General features: G+C 44.2%; 1 protein-coding gene and 1 long non-coding RNA gene across 2 annotated transcripts; one reads left to right on the forward strand and one right to left on the reverse strand.

Moving 5' to 3' along the window:
- Window positions 1-604: 604 nt before the first annotated feature.
- LOC123029759 lies at window positions 605-10,068 on the forward strand. Its single transcript, XR_006415982.1, has 3 exons — window positions 605-713; window positions 6,127-6,293; window positions 7,818-10,068. It is a non-coding gene; the product is annotated as an uncharacterized LOC123029759 (long non-coding RNA).
- On the reverse strand, window positions 7,064-18,628 carry LOC123029758 (C-type lectin domain family 2 member B-like). Its single transcript, XM_044443036.1, has 6 exons — window positions 18,412-18,628; window positions 15,681-15,879; window positions 11,766-11,879; window positions 10,692-10,873; window positions 8,401-8,504; window positions 7,064-7,924 (listed from the first exon to the last, which is right to left on the reverse strand). Exons 2-6 carry the CDS (start codon window positions 15,733-15,735, stop codon window positions 7,786-7,788), a joined length of 594 nt encoding a protein of 197 aa, XP_044298971.1. The 5' UTR covers window positions 15,736-15,879; window positions 18,412-18,628; the 3' UTR covers window positions 7,064-7,785.
- Window positions 18,629-20,158: the final 1,530 nt, after the last annotated feature.

Consider the following 20,158-nt stretch of genomic DNA (forward strand, 5'->3'; position numbering starts at 1 on the left):
GTAATCCCGCAAACATCAACATAGCGCTGAACCAGGAAAAAAAGGCTTTTCTTTAGACCTCAGCATGTGGCATCCTTCAAATGTAGCTAACACTGGCCAGGCACCAGTCCAGGAAAGCTACTTGGCAGCTCGAGCAAAAGGCAGTTCAGCCCAGCCCAGCCCCTTCTTCTTATATGTAACAGCACCACTTCCTGGCAAATCCTTCCAAGCATCTGTTTTGATTTGCACGTGGGAAAGATCACGTCATTGCAACTCTTCACTTCTGCCAGCTACTGGAAAGTGTTAACCGTGTTACCTGCAGTCCTTTAATGATCACGATATAAAAGCGTCACCTGAGGACTGCCCAGGTGCACCATCTGGAACGAATCATTGGCAGCCAGTTAGTCTCAAGGATAAATCTTAACAGCTTCCGCGGCTAACAATAGGATTCTTGGCACAAGATGTCTACTCCGTTCCGTATTTTTATTGTTCCCTCCCTGCTTCCCATCCGCCAACAACTGACGTGGATTTTTTTCTGTAGCCTAAACACGCTGCAACATAATCAAAGCGACCAATTGCAGCCGCAGAGAGCTTCTCATGTGAACTTCAGCAGCAGGTGACCAGTGGAGTGAAGGAAGGAAGAGAAGGGAAGTAACAACAGAAAAGCATCTGCGCAAGCCTGTCATAACGATTCTCACTTTGGGGAAGCGGAGTGAAGGCAAAGGCTGCAGCCTGTAAGTGCGGCTGGAAGAGGGATTTCGCGCAGAGGGTGCCTAAAATCCAGGCTGAGTGTGGGGGCAACGCGCACTGCCCCAGCGCAGGCGAGCTCCGGAAGAGCGCCCGATCCAGCGCTGCGGGTCCGAAGACCTCGCCCGCCGCTCTTGTGTCTTCGTTGCCACTGACTTTCTGCGAGCGGGGGAAATGGAGGCGAGAGATGCGCAGGAGGGTGGGGGATTGGACAGATTCTCGTTGGAGGAGGTTCCCGGTGGCTATCAGTCTTTCTGGCTGTGTGCCAACGCTTTCCCAGAGCTGGCATTTCTGCTGAAGAACTTGGGAAGGTGGTCTTGCACCCATCCTTCCCGAGGGATCCTGTGGGCAACTAGTCCGTGTGTACAGAGTGGACTACGGCTCCTTCTGTCGGATCCACCATGGTTGTTCTCATGCATGACCATGGCATAATCATATTAGCCAGATCTGGAAGCTTCCTCCAAGATCCACAGTTTGTATCTTCTGATGTGGCTTGATCTCCATGCTCTGAATACCCTGAGCAGAACAACTTTTGCTCCCCATCTGGATTTAACAGGATGGAATGGTTTCTAAGAAAAATCTCCCTATAGCTCTTCTCATGCCTTTTGTTATGTGCCAGATGCAAATTCCTACACAGATGCAAAGTTAGAAACACAGAAACTGAGCGACTCAGAAGGTGCCTTCCGGGCCATCTAGCCTGACCCCTGGCTGCGCTCTTGACATGCCTACCATGTGCATGTTTAGCCCATCCTTGAACAGCCACACCAATGGTTCCTGAACCACCACCCGTGAAAGCCCATTCCATATCCTGGGGGTCCCAACTGTCAGGAAGTACTTCCTGACATCCAAACTGAACCTCATTTCCTTGAACTTGGCTCCGTTGGAATGCATTCTGCCTTCCTATGCAGGAGAGAACAGGTCTCTACCCACCTCCATGTGACATCCCCTCACATACCTGTATGTCGCAACAGATCCCCTCTGAGTCTCCTCTTCCCCAGGCTGAAGAGGCCCAGTTTCCTCAGTCTCACCTCATACCCCATCCTCTGCAAACCGGCCACCAACCTTGCGGCCCTATGCTGCACTGTCTCTAACCTGACTATATCCTTCCTGTAATGAGGGGCCCAAAACTGAACACAATACTCCAGTTTATGTCATCCCTAAAGACATCAGGATACTCCTGCACCAATGTTATCTGGAAACTTAACACTCTCTATTGGTGTACATTTCTAACAGGTTATAAAAGTGTCTGTACATGGGCTGTGATGTTGTAGTTGAGTTGCCTCTATCCAGTAATATATTATTGTTAGTGACTGGAGGTATTGGGCCACCGATCTATAAAGCAGCCAAGGTCAGCCAAAACTGAGGTTCTCAGCCAAAACTGAGGTTCTCCCATAAGGTGGAGGCACTCCAGGGAAAAGTCGGCTAGATCCTTAATTTGTTGTATTCAGGCTGGTTAATTCTGGATGCAGTGGGGTGTCTGGAATACAATTTGGTCTAAACTTTTAGTCTGGAGGTCTCCGACATCAGGAAAAGCTTCCTCACTGTCAGCAAGACGACAGTGGAATCAGCTGCCTAGAGAGGTGTTGGGCTCTCCCACACTAGAGACATTCAGAAAGAAACTGGTCAGCCCTCTGGGTGGGATGGTGTAACATGGTGTCCTGCACCAGCAGGGGGGTGGACATGATGGCCTTCATGGCCCCTTCCAACTCTACTCTTCTGTGATTCTTTCAATTTATCTCAAGACCTCAAGATCTAATGTGTGGGCTTGGTGGTTTATTGGTACCAGTCAAGATAGTCCCACGGAATCTGGGGAATCAGTCCACTCTTAGACTCTACCGCACCTTTCAAATGCACTATGCGAACCAAGTGAAATATTCCATCTGGGAGTTTTCTGGGTGTCAGGGAAACAGTGGAACTGCCCCTAGTGATGAAAGATCTTACTGCAGGCTTCAACCACAGAGTCTCATTGAAATTAATCAAAATTGATTAATGCCTTGTATGAAGTAAACCAGGGGTCCTCAAATTTTTTCAACAGTTGAAAGGCGGCGGCAATGGGCGTGGGCCAGTGAGGCAGGGGTGCCCACAGGCACATGTGCGGCAGCTTGCTCGTTTGGAGATCTCCGAGCAAGGCCAAAACCATCTCCAGATCCAGCCCACGGGACATAGTTTGAGAACCCATGAACTAAACCACCACAAAGGGCACATTTAGCTCTGTGTGTGCAAGTTTCAGGTGCCAAGTTTCACAGACTTGCTGCTACAGTGCTAATGGTCAAGTCGATATGCATTTTTTTCGTTCTGCATGTGGACTCATGCATTTGAACATTGTTCAAAGGACGCACGCAAGGACTCACACCTTGTTTTGGTTGCTGCTACATGTATTGAAATGTAATTAGTACTGACTACAAATTAAAAACTATGGTGCTAATCCCAAGCTCATCTGCTACACTGACACCCAAACAACTATGCTCAAGATTTTACACTGAAGGAGCACGGAAGTGCTTCCAGTTAAGGTGAATCCGTTTAAAAACCAAGAAGTTTCCGCCACTGTAAATCTCAAAATCCTATTGCCCAGTTGAGCTAATGCTGTGACACATGTTCTCTGGCATCTACCTGATGAGTTCTACAGTCAGCCTTCTTTTCAAAGTCATCTGATATAAATTGCAACAGGTGCAGCAAATTAAAAGTGCAGAAAAGCAACCCTTTTACTTCCATGATATATATTGCTTTCAAAAGCTGCTGAACACTACCAATGAAACTCTTCTCAGGCTTCTTCGAGAACTATTATACACTATGGGAACAGCTATTGCCAAGAGTGTGTGGTATCCATGATCGGCTGAGTGGTCAGTAACATTCTGAGGCTAGAATGCAGCTAGTGCTCGATGGGAAGGCGACTGTCTGCAGGGAAGCATCCCTGAGTCTGCCTGGAATTTTAGATCCCTAATTCAAGCATGCCCAGAATTATCCTCATCAGCATTCTAACATTTGCACACATCTAACTATTTGTTTGGGTATGTATGTATGTATGTATGTATGTATGCAAGGTATTTGTATGCTGTCCTTTGCGGGAGCCTCAGGACGGCTTACACAAATAAAATTCCAAAATACATAACAATAAAGGCAAAGGTTTTCCCTTGACATTAAGTCCAGTCATGCCTGTCTCCAGGGGGCGGTGCTCATCTGTTTCCTAGCCGAGGGAGCCAGCGCTTGTCTGCAGACAGTCTCCGTGGTCACGTGGCCGGCATGACTAAACACCGAGGTGCACGGAACGCTGCTACCTGCCCACCAAACTGGTACCTTTTTATCTACTTGCATTTGCATGCTTTCTAACTGCAAGGTTGGCAGGAGCTGGAACGGAGCAACGGGAACTCACCCCGTTGTGCAGATTCGAACCGGCAACCTTTTGATCAACCAACCCAGCAGCACAGCGGTTTAAACCACTGCGCCACTTGCAGTCTCATAATACATAATACAAACAAATTGGCAACCCACTCTGGCTACAATTAAAATAGGATAATAAAATTCAATATTAAAACTTATTAAAATATTGATTAAATAAAAAGGTCTTAACCTGGCACCGAAAAACATATGACAGTGCCAGGCGGACCTCTCTGGGGAGCGCATTCCATAGACGGGGTGCCACCACAGAGAAGGCCCTCCTCTGGGTACTCTGTCTAATATCTTTCATGGAGGGTTCCCGGAGGAGGGCCTCTGCTGCCGATCTCAGGGGGCGGGAAGGAAAATAGGGAAAAAGGCATTCCTTTAGGTATCCTGGTCCCAAGCTGTTTAGGGCTTCATAGGTAATAACCAGCACCTTGAATTGAGCCCGGACTTTGATGGGAAGCCATTGGAGCTGATAGAGGACTGGGGTTATATGAGAATAACGCCCAGTCCCCAACAGCATCCTGGCAGCTGTTTTGAACCATCTGTATTTATGTTTCTTCCTCTCATTACATGGTCGTAATTAAGGCCATTTTAAAAAACCAGAGAAATTCAGTGATAAAGTGCCAGTTGAGACATCATCTCTCATGATGGTGAAAGAACCACAGAGTCAGGAAACAGGAAGTGTGAGTTGAACTCTGTGTGCGTTGCCTGTATGTTTGTGCAGGATTAGTAGGCATGGTTAAGGTTTTGACATTTGTCAACTGTGCAGAGTGCTTTGCTTATTGGCAGCTGCACCTGAACTAATTTTTAGCTAGCTGTAACTCAGCACAGCCAACTAGTTATGTCAGCGATGCCATTTCATGGAAAACTCTCCTTTTGGACTGTTGGGATTTTTGTCGAAGTCAAAGCCATGCGCTCCATCCTTCTAGCATGTGAATTCCCTCCCTCTGGCTCCTGCTCTTGGGGAACCACAGGGGCATCCCACAAATGTCCTGGCTCCTCCTCTAAGGAGGGAAGTCATCTGCAGCCACAACCACTCAGTCGGACTGCGGCTGGGGCTCACTGCACAGGCTTCCATCTTCTGAGGGACATTGGAGGCAATTGTCCTTGGAGGCAACACTCTTTTGCTTCTATGGAACTTGCTTAGCGCCAAAAATGTTGCTGCACCTTCGCCTGCTTCACACACCCACCAACCGCATTTCTCTTCCTACCATTGCCTTTATGGGGCAACGTGATATAACGATGCCTTCACAATTGAGCAAGCCCCTGTCTTATCACAAGGAAAAGCCTCAGGCCACCCAGACAACATATAAACCATAATTAAACAGCACTTCTTACCTTTCTGTGGGGGTAATTGCATGCAGTCCTTTTGCCACCATGCCCCAGGAGGGTCAGGGAGTTCTGAGTGCCCTGGAGCCCAAATGAGCCTAGGCGTGTTGGATTTTCAAGACACCCAGAGCAATGCTGACACACATGCTCAATGACAGCAGACTTGCCTGGGCAAAAATAAGGTTCCATAGGCCTTATCACCCCACCCCTTTTGCGCACATGGCCTTGTGAGTGAGCCACATGAGCAAATCAGCTCTCATCCAAGAGCAGTAGTGGCAGCAGCATCCCTGGGCCTCACGGCATGGCATGGCAACAGCAGTGGGCGACAACGGAGGACCCGTCAGAAACAGACTGCTGCTCATGCTTAGAAAGGACAGTTGCTTAGAAAGCAGTTAATACAATCAATGTAATTACACGTGGTCTTCGATCAGAAATAGACAACTTAAATCAAATAACGATGGCAAATAGACTGGCTTTAGACCACCTTTGAGCACACCGAGAGGGTTTTTTGTAAAGCTGTGGGTTCTGCTTGTAAGGTAACTTTCCATGCCCTTAATAAAACTTGAAGTAGAAAAATTAGCTCAGATGGTGAAGTATAATCTTGCAAGTGTGAGTATCTGGGGTGGTTATCAGGGACTGGGTAGATTCAAAGCATGTTGAAAGAACTAGTCTCCGTCTCATGTGTTTCAGCATGCAGGGCGTGGACAGCTGACTGGAGCACCAGGACCCAGGCAACCAGGGTACAGCACACAGCTCAGAGTCAGGAGCTGCAACACTAGACACTGTCCGTTGAAGAAGAAAGCATAGTCAGACAAGCCGAGCATCAGGAAACCAGGAAGAGAAGCCAAAGGGAATAGGTACCTTGAGGGCTGGAACAAAGCACAAGCCAGGAGCACTTCAGCAAATCAAAACAACCTTCATTGCTGAGGCAGCTTCTGGAGAGAAGAGCCAAATCTTATATCGCTCTGCTCCCAGGTGGAGCTCATGGGAGCCCTGGCAGCTTCAGTAAAACTGGGGTAGTGATCCTGTAACTACCAGGGCTGCTGTGCTGGTCCTTGGCCAGCAGAGGGAGCCCTGAAGCTGCCTCTGGTCCTGACAACGTGGAAGTGTTGGCATGGGCATGTGTATTTGCTGTGTAATGATGTTTCTCTTTGTACGTGAAAAGGCATGCCACTAAGATCCCTTCAGGAGAAACTTTACCCTGGAAGTGTTGCAGAGAGAGCATGGCGAAGGTGAACGTATTTTGACAAAGGAAGAATGGCTTAAGTGAAATAAAATAGATACAGCTGAACAATGTACACTGCTGCTGCGATATACTTGCAGCAAAAGGGGGGATCTGTTAGGAATCAGTCAAAGGAAAGGATTAGGTTGGAGTGACATGGACTTTATAACAGTGCAGAAGAATCAGAGAACAGAGGCAGGCAGCCTTGGTTTTGCCTGTTTGCTTCTAACCTTGAGTGTTAAATAAAATGTTATTGTTAGTGGCAAAGGTTGCTTAGGAAAACAACGTAGAGTGAATAACTCAAACCATAACTGTGTGCTTAGTTATGCATTTCTGCGATGCTTCCTGGCATGTATACATTTCTGGCACACTGTCAAAAGGAGCAGCGGCTATAAACCTGCTCTCTTGCACACCGTCACATGTGTGCTTCTGTAGTGCTGCCCTAATCAAACCACTGCCTTTTCTTTAACTTTCTGCACACCTGTCAGTTATGCTCTGACAATACACACTGGAGTGGGTGTCCCGCTCTTTGCCCACGAATTCCAAGTCACTGTATCACCTTTCAAAGAAATGGCCAATTCTATCCCAAGATGAAGGCCTCAGGTTTGGTTTGTATGGTTTGCACATGCAGTCAAGCAAGGGTCCAGGATGCAAGCCAAAAAATTTAGGAATCCAATCAATCCAAATGAAGCCAAAGAAGCTGGTGGCAGTTCCTGTGGTTTGTCAGGCTCTGGAGGACCTAATTTACAGCCAGCTGTAAATCAGCACAGTTGGCTAATTGGGTCAGAGTGTTCCTTTTCAGGAGGCTCCACGCTCTGGCTGCTGCTTGAACTTCTGCTGGATCCCTGAAATTCTCCTTTCTATGGGGTAACTTTGGTCTGATTCTAGCTCCTGCCCTTGAGGAATTCCAGGGACTGCCCAGAAGGGCTCCAGCTGTTCCTCTGATGCGAGGCAGTCGGTTGTAGCCTCTTCAGCTGAAGAAACCTCCTCCAGGTGGGACATGACAGTGGGACTCATTGACAATTAACAATGGTTAAAAAAGAAATATTTGAGGATCAGTGAAAAAAATGCACAGTAAATGGGACCTGAGGAGGAATAGCAAGGTGTCTAGCCATGTTTCTTGGATTTCACTCTCCTAATGGATACCTATGCTTTGCAGCACCAGGGTGGCTGCAAATCCAATGCCTGGGGATGTGACAACGAGAGACAATGGCAGTGTCTGTGCTTAGACAAGCACAGTCTGCTCCTTCTCCTTCCATGGCCACCCTGCAACACAAGAAGCAAAGATCAAGCCAAGCTGTTCCCACTTCCATGGGTGGAAAGAGCATTCCAAGATGAACCATGAGAAAACAGAGTCCATTTCTGTCTCATCAGTGTTTCACAGCTCCCCACTTCAGACACTGTCAACACTTCATGAAAAGCAACAAATGTGATTTGTTTGTTTAGTTGCAAAGTTGTGCCCGGCACATCACAAGTGCATGGACAACATTCCTCCAGGCTCTCCTGTCCTCCACCATCCCTTGGACTTTACCCAAGTTCACACCCACCGCCCCAGTGACTTTATTCACAGGTTCAGCCCAACTCTCTCAATTCTCAATTTCCTTCAATGCATTACTTTAAACACTGGTTTCTTTTTGCAACAGCCTTCTGCCACCGTCTGTGTCCAACAATGAATTGCCAAGTGAACCCGACTTTCTCACCCACTGCCCTAAAACCCTGACACAAGAAGAACAAGGACTCACGTGTTCCTGAACTCCGCCCCATCTGCCCATTTCCAAGCTTCACTCTGGTCTTTTGAGAGGCCGATCCAGTGATCAGCCCTGCCCTTGTAACGCAGCAGGAACACCTGAGGTGCACACAGAAACAACTTAGAATACCATCTTGGAATGGGCCTACTGCAAAATGTCAGAAGGTAGACTAGATAGAGAAGAAAAGGACATGGGCTGACAGTTAAGCCGTGAGATGCTGAGGAAGTGCTGATGGAATGGAGATCAGCCCTTACTTTAATACACTGAAGCCTTCAAGCAAATCTACAGAACTATCAGAGTTGGAGGCATTGTGAGCCTCCTGTCTGACTGAAGGCATCCCTGCTGGAACCCCTGGCATGGTCCCTGCACTGGGCACCCCTATAGCCCCCTGGGAGAGGCTCTGCCCTCCTTATTCCCAGGAGGGGAGTTTTCTCACAGCAGGGAGCTGGTGCACTGCCCCTAGTGTCTAACAATATTACTACAGGCTTCCGCCACACACAGAAATTAATTTAAATGAATTAATGTGTTTTACAAACTAAAAAACCTCCAAAGGTGACACCTGGTTGTATGCATGCCATGCTTCAGGTGTCCAAGTGTCAGACTTGGTGCTTTGGCACTCAAGGATAAAGGGCTGCACATCTTCTCTTCTACATGAGGAGTGTAAGAATTAGAATGGATTCTTTTGGTTATTGCCAAACAAACAATTATACATATTGAAATGGAATTCATACAGACAACACATTTTAAACTACCATGCCAATTCTGACCTCATCCTGCACACTGATACCAAAATCACTAGTTATGTTCACAAATTTGTACTTCATTGTGATTGTCACAATTTTATACTTAATTGTCCAGATACTTCAGCTGGTCAGTCTAGATACTTCAGTTGGTTCAGAAGAGAGCAGCCAGGTTGCTAGCAGGAACTGGCAAATGCACACACATAGTGCTGGGCTTGTACCATCTGCACTGGCTTCCAACTAAAGCCCAGGCCCAATTTAAGGTGCTAGTGATGACTTATACAGCCCTAAATGGCTTAGGACCAAGGTATTTAAAGGAGTGCCTCCTTCCACATATACTTGCCTGGCCTGTAAGATCTAGAGTGGAGGACCTTCTTCTGGAGCCCTCTTTGAAGGAGATCAGAAGAGTGGCTACCCGGAAAAGGGCCTTCTCTGTGGTGGTGCCCCAGCTAAAGAATGGGCTCCCAGAGAGGTGCATCTGGAACCAACACTTTTTTCATTTTGATGCCAGGCCAAAACCTTTTTATTTTCCCATTATTTTAAATTTATTTATTCATTTTATTTATTACTTATTAAAAGCTTTTGTATGCCGTCCTTTATATAAATATCTCAGGATGGCTTACAGCAATATAAAAACAATTTAAAACATATAATAACATCATTCACAGATTAAAACAGTGATACCGTATGAAACAATAAACATCAAATTAATCAAATTAAATCAAAATAGAACAAAGCAAAAGTTAACTATTAACTGTTAAAGCACCACTTAAATAAAGAGGTTTTATTTGTTAGTAGTCTTTTAAGATTGCTTTTATGTATTATTATCTGGCTACTGTATCTTATTTATTGTATCGTATTACCGCCCTGAACACTGTGAAGGGTTATAAAAGCTATAAATAAATTAAATTCTTAAAAAGCACAGAACTACCTCTATATAAGGTGAAACATGCTGATACAACAAAAAGCTTCTACTACTATAAACCTCACAATCCTGTTACTTATATAAATGATATCAGTTGAGCTGATACTGTGACACTGTAATAATAATGCAACAGATAAATTAATGAAAATGAAATGAATTAAGCTGGTGAATGTCCCTATTCTGAAAAACTATGGAAGGTACAAGTGCTTCATTTTCCCCCCAATCATCTGGGAGACCTATTAACTCAGCTTGTCTCAAAATTCACATTTGCTCCATATCCTGAATTTCTAAATTATCATGAAATTGTTTTGCAAAGCAGCAAATAAAATGGTGGTCCAGCAGACAAGATGGAGAATGTATTTATGTGATGACACAAATTATATCTGGGAGAGTATCTGTGATTCCATTAGGATCTGTATAGCCCAGCCACCCCAAGTTCTATTGTTTTTTTTCATATCGCTTAAGTTCCTGATCCTGACTAATTTTGGAAGCCAAGCAGGGTCAGGCCTGGTAGAAATCTGGATGGGTGTCTGAAAATGTTGTGTACCATCCACAGAGCTTTGGCTATGATTGACACAGACATATAGTATAATACTAAATGATAATTTCTTCAGTCCCACCTTTTCTGACTCAGTCTCAATTCTGGCCAGGAATGAGCCATGGGAAGAGCAGAAGTTCTGGCCATGAGTCCAATTTCCTTCTTCTTCTGAGAAAAAGTAACATTTCCCTTCGTAGCCAATCCACCCAGCTGCACAAGGCTCAGGGCAGTATTCATGCTTACACTTTGCAGGAAAAGGTAAACCTGTAAGAGGAAGAACTATTCAATCAGCCGTTTTAATGAGCTCCAGAATTGTCCCACATCCTTCTGGAAGTTGTAGTCCAACAGATGATGGAAGCCTGATGTAGGCACTAGGTCTGAGCAGTCTAGAACAAGAATTTGCAGGGGCTTGTAATTCCAAATCAAAACAGCATTTAGCACAGAGAAGCAGCACAGTACATCTTGCAGTAATATCATGTTCTTTCCCATGGTGTGCAACCAAGAAAGCCTGCTCCTTTTTGCAAGTGCAGTGTATGCAGCTTGTGGAGACTGGATATATTGAACAAGCAGGATGGATTTCCACCACCAAAAGCCCACGTAGGCACGCAGATTACAGGCAAGGCAGTAGCAGCAGCTCCAGAAAGGGGACAGATGACACAGAGAACCAGTAGGAGTGGGCTGGATCCATGGCAGTTCTTTTCCAGAGATGAAGTCCTTGTTAAGGGTTTCATTACTTCGGCTTGCATATAATGCCTTGTTTGGCCCACTGATGAAGCAGAGGAAAAGCGACCTGGACTGGAAAAAATATCAGGGAAAGCAGACTCCCTGCCTTGCCTTTCAGTTCTACTCCCAGACCCAAGCCCAATTTACCTTTACCAAGAGCACCATAAGACATGCTTCCCAAGGCTCCTTACGAGGCTACTCCAGAGAACACTGGTTGGGGGAATGCCTGTGGTTCTCTCCCATTGCAGTGACTGGCTTGGAGAGAGTTCAAGTTCTGGAATTCAGACACTCCACAGGTGGAATGGGAAGGAACTGGCGCACTCAGCACCGCTAGACATGAATTGACCCTTAGAAGCTGAACTGCTGAAGCCAGAGATGTAGGTGAACATCTCCACGAAGAAGCAAGTAGGAAAACTTGAGCCTGAAAACTCACCATAGAATCTAGCAATGACAAGGATGGCAGCGATGACGACAATGACGACTACTACTAGCATCAATATAATCCACAGGGTTATGTTTCCTCCTCGGCACACAGTATTAGCACTCCCTGAAAGGAAATAAGGCACAAAATGACGCTGTAGACCAGGAGTCCTCAAACTTTTTCGATAGGGGGCCAGTTGAAAGGCCGCGGCTACATGCGCAGGCCGGTGAGGTAGGGGTGCCTGGGAGCGTCGGCCGGTGAGGTGCTGTCGGGCGCGCATGAGGCGGCATCGGGCGCGTGCAGTGGTGGCCTGCTCGCTCGAAGACCATCTCCGATCGAGTGAGCCACCCCCTCCCCGCGTGCATATGGGAGGCAGGCGGCAGCTTGCTCGCTCAGAGACCATCTCTGATCTAGCGAGCCACCACCTCCCCGCCCACGCAGCAAGCACGCATGGGGCGAATGGCGGCACGGGCCAGATGAATGGCCATGGCGGGCCGGATCCGTCCCGAGGCCACAGTTTGAGGACCCATGCTGTAGACCTTGCCTGGACCCTGCAAGGGTCAGTTTTTCTCTGGTCACAGAACAAGCATACTAAACTAAAACATTATTTGGTGGCAGATGCTGGAGGTTCATGTTCTGCTTTAAGAAGGGAAGAATCCAGATCCTGCAGGTTTAATACAATGTGCAGTTTAAGCACGAGTGCAGGACTCTGTTGAGTATTCTGGCTCTCCACAGGAAGGGACAAGGAAGGGACAAGAAGTATAATGCCGAACTCCTGGATAACCCTTATCTAGTTTCTTGGATTTATTTATTTATAACATTTTTATCCTTGTCTATATCTGAAACAGATCACTAGACAACTTACAAAAACCAAAACCATAGCAGCACATTAAATAAAACATAAATTTCAATATATAAAAAATATACCTTAACATCAATTCTATATATAATTAATTAAAAATCATTCAACCACCAAAATACTGGGTGAATAAAATGGTTTATCAGAATAGATAAAGCATTGGCGCCAGGTTCACCTCTCTATAGAGCAGGTTCCATAGCTGAGATGCTACCATGGAAAAGACCCTTCCCCAGGTAGCTGCTCTTCTAGCTTCTTTCAAAAAGGGGTCCCAGAGAAGGACCTCAGCAGATCTCAATGTCTGGGAAGACGTATATGGAAGGAGACATTCCTTCAGCTATCCAGTCCCAAAGTTAACTCCAAGATTTAGCAAGCACTGGTTGCAATCCATCAGTTTTAGGAACTCCTGTGCCCACTGAAATCAATGGGCTTAATAACTCTTCTTTGGGTTTGGGCAATTTCCCTCACATTTTTAAGTTTATCCTCACAGCCAGCAGGGCTTGAAACTGACTTTGAACAACAAACAGAGCCAAATCCTTGGGATGCTGATCCCCTAATTCCCAACACCCAATGCTGTGATCCTGTGGCATGGCAACAGAAGCAGGAGACACCAGAAGCAGAATGTATAGAATGAGCACTGTATGGACAGCAAATTAATAAGCTTGTGTGCAAAGAGAAGCTTCTGCATGAAGGATAAATCCAAATGACCGTATCACCCCATGCACACAGCTCAAAGGTACAGTAACCGTCTTAAAAAGCACAGTCAAAGCTAAAGCAAGGCCAGTCATGGTTTGGAAATTGGGCCATGTTCATGTGTGACTGGATGGGGTGGCCTCCGAGGCTCTGCCAGGAGTCTATGACCCATCAGTCAATCATTTGTTTTACCTGAACTTTCAGCTGGAATTGCCAAAGGTGCCTGTCCTTCCATGTGACTCAAGATTGAAGGCCCTTAAGGCAACATCAGAAAGTACAGAGGCTGAAGATTAGAAAAATAAATTGGTTGAGTATGCAGTGATGGCAAAACTGACTGGTTATGCAAGCAAAGAATTTAATGATAGGTGAAAATCTTATTAAATGCAATTCAATTAATATGGAACAAATTGGAACCTGAAACAATATTGTTTATGATTTGTATTTCAGTGTAAATCCTATGCAACCATTTACAATTAACCCAAAGTGACAGGAAAACTTATTGGCCTAGAGAACTATTATCATTTTACAAGCTTCAACAAAATACTGATTGACAGAAAGATAGAAATTTCTACCTTTTCAGGAACTTGGCAAGTTATGTAATTATGCTATATTTGTGTAAAATCCCGTTGCATTCTTATCATTTTTCATTTTTCTTTCTTTGTATTCTATTTTTCATATGCAAATAATAAAAAAGTAGAATAAAAAAGTAGAAAGTACTAGAGTGGATCTGTCTCCCAGACTTTTATTCCTAGCGGCCTGTCACAGTGACATGCCGCAGTAATTAAAATATTTCAGTTCTTTTGTGAAGATAATGTAAATCTGAGGTAAACATTTAATCATTAAGTTTTCTTTCAACCACTCAAAGTTTGAAAAGACTAAAAGAGGAAGGAAAATATATGCATTTAGCTCAAGGCTCCTGCCTGCCAGAGTTACAACTGCTGACTTGATTGGCAGTTGGTGTTAGTACAAGGAAGTGAAAATGAAACCAGGTTCTCCCTCTTTCAATGGGAAGGTAGGGTTGAGATTGGTATCATTTGACTGGGGAAGAACTGAACAGTCTAGAGATGCTCCATGGACTAGAACAGTAGAAGCCTGAGTTTCAGCTCATGTGAGTGGTTTGAAAAATGACCGGACTGAAAGCTTCAGGAGAAACCTGGTGAACAGCCTTCAAGGTTCCAGATGGAATTCAACTCCCGTGAGAAAGAAGACTGTCTTTCAAGTGGTCATGATAGGCCAGTCAGTTAACTAGGGTGCTGGATGATAGAGGAATTGGCTCAAGTTTGCTTAGGGATAGGAACTGGGACTTCCAGCACCTGAGAGGAGTACAAATAACCAGATAATCCATGTTTAAAATTAACCTTTTTGTAAGCTTTCTCATTTCTTTCTTATAAAATAGCACATATCTTTGTTTACTTTTCGGGCACTTCTGATCTGTTTTGTCTCACAGTTAATAACCACTTACCTTAGAGGGAAAGAAATATGTTAAAATAGAGAGGAGCATTTATTAATGTGCTCTTTGAGGGGGTGCATCCACTCCTCTTGGATGCACACCTAGACATAGTGAGGGGGTTTGAGAGTGTCAGAAACACCAAGACAATCTGAGCTGGGAGTGAGGGGCATTGCACTGCAGTGGTTCCACTCCTGTTTGGATGGCAGGCTCCAGAAGAGGGTGCTCAGGAGATATTTAAAATTTTAAATGAATATTGCTCTGCCCCTTGGATTCTCCAGTATGGGGTTCAGGCGGGGCGGGGGGGGGGGAGGCAGTCTTCTCTCCTATGCTGTTTAACATGAAACTGCTGAGTGAAGTTATCCAGAGTTTTAGAGTGTGTTGGCATAAGTCTGTTGATGATACACAGCTCTATTTCTCCTTCCTATCATCAGCAGCTGAAGCTGTGGATGTGCTAAAGCAGTGTTTCTGGATTTGAAGATTAGCCTCTTTCTTCCTACACACTAAGTACATAAAGAGAAAAATCCATCTGAATGCCAGTTAAACCTTTTTAAAAACTTCACAGCCATATCAACAATCTAGCAACCATATTTTCAACGAGGTGTAATTTGCAGGAACTCTTTGAAGCATGTCTCATATAAAATGCATTATAGTAATCGAGTCTGGATTCGACTAAAGCATGAATTGAAGAGGCCTGATCATCACTGTTCAGAAGCACAAGTGGCAGCCTACCATGGCAAAAAGCACTCCTAGCTACCACCACCATCTGTACATCCAAGAACAGCAGCAGATTCGAAAGTGCATCCAAGTCGTGAACTTGGACCATAAGGGGAAGTAAAACCAAACATGCTTCCATACCTTCCCCCTCTCAGAGAAAACTGAAAACAAGAACGGAAACAAGCCAAGGCCCTGCACGCCCTCTCCAACTCACCTCCTTGCTTCATTCCTGGACAACAAAGCCATTCTCCTTCTCTTCGAATGCCCATTGTCAAAAGCCTTTCTTGGTTCAGATGTCTGTCTGTTCAGTCTCTACACTGTTTCAATTTTGCATTTCTCCTGTTGCATTGGTGTCCACATCAAACAACCCTGTGTGCTTATCCAGATTTGCAGTTTATCAGCATCTGTCTGACCTATTTTGTTAAAGAATGTAAATATGAAATTCCTGATCTAAGAGCTTTAGGATGGAGATTTTAATGCAAAATCTCCTGCAATTTAAAAAGCTCACATAATGGATGAAATTATGCACATGAAAATCCAGACTTAAACCTCTGTACAGAGCTTTAATACCATGTTTCCCCAAATATAAGACCAGGTCTTATATTAATTTTTGCTCCAAAAGATGCTTACGGCTTATTTTCAGGTGATGTCTCATTTTTCATGTATAACAATCTTCATTTATTCATGCTCAAAAATCTGCATTCATTCAAATACAGTCATGCCATCTTCTTCTGGAACATCATCATAACTCTCCAAACATTGAATTGTGTTGCAACAGACATACTAAATGCATCCATCTGGCTGAGGATCTTAACTAGGGCTAATTTCTGGGGTAGGGCTTATATTACAAGCATCCTGAAAAATCATGCTAGGTCTTATTTTCCAGTTAGGTCTTATTTTCAGGGAAACAGGGTAAGTACGTCCTCTTGAGAATCCATCCCCAGCCACCAATATGATCTTGCAACAATTTATACAATTCCTTGATTTTATCATGAGCAAGATGTATAAATGTAGGCTGCAGTTCTTCTAAAACAGGGTTGTCCAACCTTTTGACTTCTCTGGGCTGCATTGGAAGAAAAGAAAATGTCTTGGGCTGCTCATTAAATACACCAACACTAACAAAAGCTGATAAGCCAAAAAAAAAAAAAAAAAGGTCTGTGCATAATTTGTGATATCTGCCACCACAGATAAGCAAAAAAGTCCTCACAAATCCTAATTAAGTGGCACCCTATTCAGAGTCTTTTAAAATCGTTGAACAAGTCCAAAGTTTGTGATCACTAATAGAGAAAATGAACATATCTAAGTAATAAAACTTCATTGTTTTTATGATTTTATTATAAAAGTGGGCAACATGAAACTAGTGGGATATTTGACACTGTATTTGAGAAATTAAAATATCAATATCTGGTTCAATCAAAGTAGTTGCAATTCTCAGTGAATTCTCAAGATGGTCATCAGATAATCTGGTTCTAATTTTACTCTTAGTGTGCTTCATTCTTTAAAATAGTTGCTCACAAATGTAGGTGCTTCCAAAAAGTGATGACATGAATAAGGCATGATTGTGAAGCAGGGGATATTTGTCTCTGGGATGATAGGGCCTATAAAAGTCTATGATCCTATTTTTCTTTAAGTTGAATGTCAGATTGCAGCTCTATACAGTGCATCTGAAAACTGGCAGGTATCATATTTATGTCCACTGAAAATGGAATCACAAATATACCAAAAGAATGCTGATTTGCCCAGAAATCTTGAAATCTGTTTTCAAATTCTCATACTAAATCAAAAAGCAAGGCTGCATATTTTTCACTGTCCACAGGACCGTGTTTAGCCAACATGTTGAAACGTATAAAATTGTTTGCAACGTTAGGATGAAAGATGATTGATAATAGATGCATTTTACTCGCCATGTCACCATGACCACATGTAACGTCTGATTCAATTGTCTGCACCTGGAAGATAACACACTGGAAGCAGCACACAGTTGTAAAACTGAACCCACGCATGTGTGCAAATAATGAGAGCATAGGTACATTTATTTTACCTGACATTGCAACTTGACATTGTTGCCTACAAAGTACACACTAGAGAACTACGCAATCAAATAACAAAAAACATCACAAAAAAATCTCACGTTTTAAGTAAGTTTATGATTTTATGTTGGACTGCTGCATTCATTGCCATCCTGGACTGCAGGCTGGACACCCCTGCTCTAAAACAAGAAATTGTTGTGTGCCCCATAATATGCAACTATTCTGTAAATGAAAGTGCATCACACATTCTGAATAAGGCAATGATACTGGATCAAGTTTCTTTGCAATACTAGACTATTTACTCATCACAGATCCTCTTAAACAAAAAAGAAATATAAGACTTATACAGGTAAGCATGGAGGTGCTAAAAATTTGAATGTGGTCATTAGATGGGGTCACTGGGGCGGTGGGTGCAGCCTTGGGTGGACTTCGAGGGGTGATGGAGGACAGGAGAGCCTGGAGGAATGTCGCCCATGGGGTCGTGATGGGTTGGGCACGACTTTGCGACTAAACAACAATTTTGCCAGGGTAAGAAGACCGGGAATTCTGAGGAAGGAAAAATATAAATTCACTTTATCTCTTTCCCTAACACATCAATAGCAAGAGGGATCCGAAGATGCCTGTTCTTTAGTAAAATTTACGATTAAGCAGAAGGGCTCCTTCACGTGTCCCCCTCCACGTGTTGATGCTTTCCGGGGCTGATTTATTTGCCCTGCCATCATTCAACGTACATCAACACCGGATCCTCCCGACACCGACGAGAAGCGCTGCGTGTTCAGACCGGGGAGGAAAGGGGGAACTCCTATCTCCCCCTCCCCCGATATTGCATCAGATTCTTACTTAAACCGGATTTCCTACTCCTTGCAAGTTAACATCCCCATACAAAATGAAATGACCATCTTGGGGCATACATACCGATTGCTTTTTCAAGCCAAAGAGGAAAAGCCCGCGCTTTTTCTTTTGGCTCCGGTGCTGTCAAAATTACACTTCCGCTCGCTGTGGATCCTGGGAATTGTGGGATTTTTTTCGAAAATTTTCTTAACGTATACAACTACATAGAAGAAAATGTAGAATAGAAAAAAACTAATATAAACAGAACAAATTGAAATAAACAAAGTGAGATAAGTCGCCAAGGGAATTTTGAACAAGTTCTACTGCTTTCCTTTTTCTTTTCCCCTGAACTTCCATTAGGCGAGCTGAGCACAATAAAATTTCATTTATCCTCAGATTCTTCTAACGGTCTTCTATTTACATAGTTTGTTAGCTTTGCCATCGCTGCATATTCTGCTAATCTATTTCTCTATTCTTCGGTGGTTGAGGGCTCCGGTGATTTCCATTTAGGAGCTGTAGGATCTTTCACGTCTCCACTGTGTGATTCCCAAAGTGATAGATCCCACCCCCTGATGGCGGTGGAAAGATCCAAAGCGGGGGTGATCGGTCGTCTTAAATTTGCAGCAGGGCGATAGACAAAGTGAGCTAAGTTGCCAAGGTTTAGTAAGACTGTGGGCAGGAACTGCCTTTTTTGTTCCACATAAGCCACTCTGAGGTTTTTTTAGCTGGAGAGCAGGGTATGAATGTAATTTTAAAAGCCATTCATTCCATAATAAATAAGATAATTAAATAACTTCTAGAGGCTGTCGTTGCTTCACTTCAAAAAGAGATACCCTCATCTTGCATTCATTACTCAACAGAATTCAAACATGAACTCAACTATGTGTTGTTTTTGATGACCCTTCACAGATCATCGCAATTGTTCTTTGATCAAGGTGTAGATTTCACCTACATTTCAGTGGGTCCAATATTTACATGTCCTAAAGTCTCCTTTCCAATGTATTAATAATATGATAAAATATTGCTATTGTGGTTTCTCTTATCCATCAGGGAAGGGCTTTGGAACAGAAGATTTTTATTTATTTATTTATTTATTTATTTTATTAAAACATTTTTATGCCACCCCATTCGCCGAAGCCTCGGGGCGGCTTACAACAAATAAGTTAAATAACATTTTAAAATATATACATTAATACAATATAAAGTAAGCCGCCCTGGCCAGAAAAATTCAATCATATTAACATTTAAAATGCTGCTTGAATAAAAAGGTCTTCGCCTGGCGCCGAAAAACAAATAATGACAGCGCCAGGCTGACCTCTCTGGGGAGCGCATTCCATAACTTAGGCGTCACTGCTGAGAAAGCCCTTCTCCGAGTAGCCACCCTCCTAATTTCTTTCACGGAGGGCTCCCGGAGAAGGGCCTCTCCCGCCGATCTCAGGGGGCGGCTGGGCATATATGGATGTAAGCGCTCCTTCAGGTAACCAGGACCCAACCCGTTTAGGGCTTTATAGGTCATAACCAACACCTTGAATTGGGCCCGGACTGCAATGGGAAGCCAGTGAAGCTGACGGAGAACTGGAGTCATGTGAGCATAACGTCCAGTCCCCGTCAGCAACCTGGCAGCTCTATTTTGAACCAATTGAGGTATCCGGACCGTCTTCAAGGGTAGCCCCACGTAGAGTGCATTACAGAAGTCAAGGCGGGAAGTCACCAGCGCATGTGTCACTGTCGCAAGGCAGTCGTACTCCAGGTAGGGGCGCAGATGATTAATCAGCCGAAGCTGAAGGAAAGCGCTCCTCGCCACCGCTGTCACCTGAGCTTCCAATGAAAG

Source organism: Varanus komodoensis, unplaced genomic scaffold, assembly GCF_004798865.1.
Source record: "Varanus komodoensis strain SLA01 unplaced genomic scaffold, ASM479886v1 scaffold405, whole genome shotgun sequence".
Classification (NCBI taxonomy): domain Eukaryota; kingdom Metazoa; phylum Chordata; class Lepidosauria; order Squamata; family Varanidae; genus Varanus; species Varanus komodoensis.

What these genes read in the sequence shown, in the direction of transcription:
- LOC123029758 (XM_044443036.1), bottom strand. Translation starts at nt 15,735, where the DNA reads ATGGGCATTCGAAGAGAAGGAGAATGGCTTTGTTGTCCAGGAATGAAG. An exon ending in TGTCATTGCTAGATTCTATG is followed by an intron (nt 10,874 to 11,765) that starts GTGAGTTTTCAG and finishes TTCCTCTTACAG; the next exon opens with GTTTACCTTTTCCTGCAAAG. An exon ending in GGGGCGGAGTTCAGGAACAC is followed by an intron (nt 7,925 to 8,400) that starts GTGAGTCCTTGT and finishes CTTGTGTTGCAG; the next exon opens with GGTGGCCATGGAAGGAGAAG.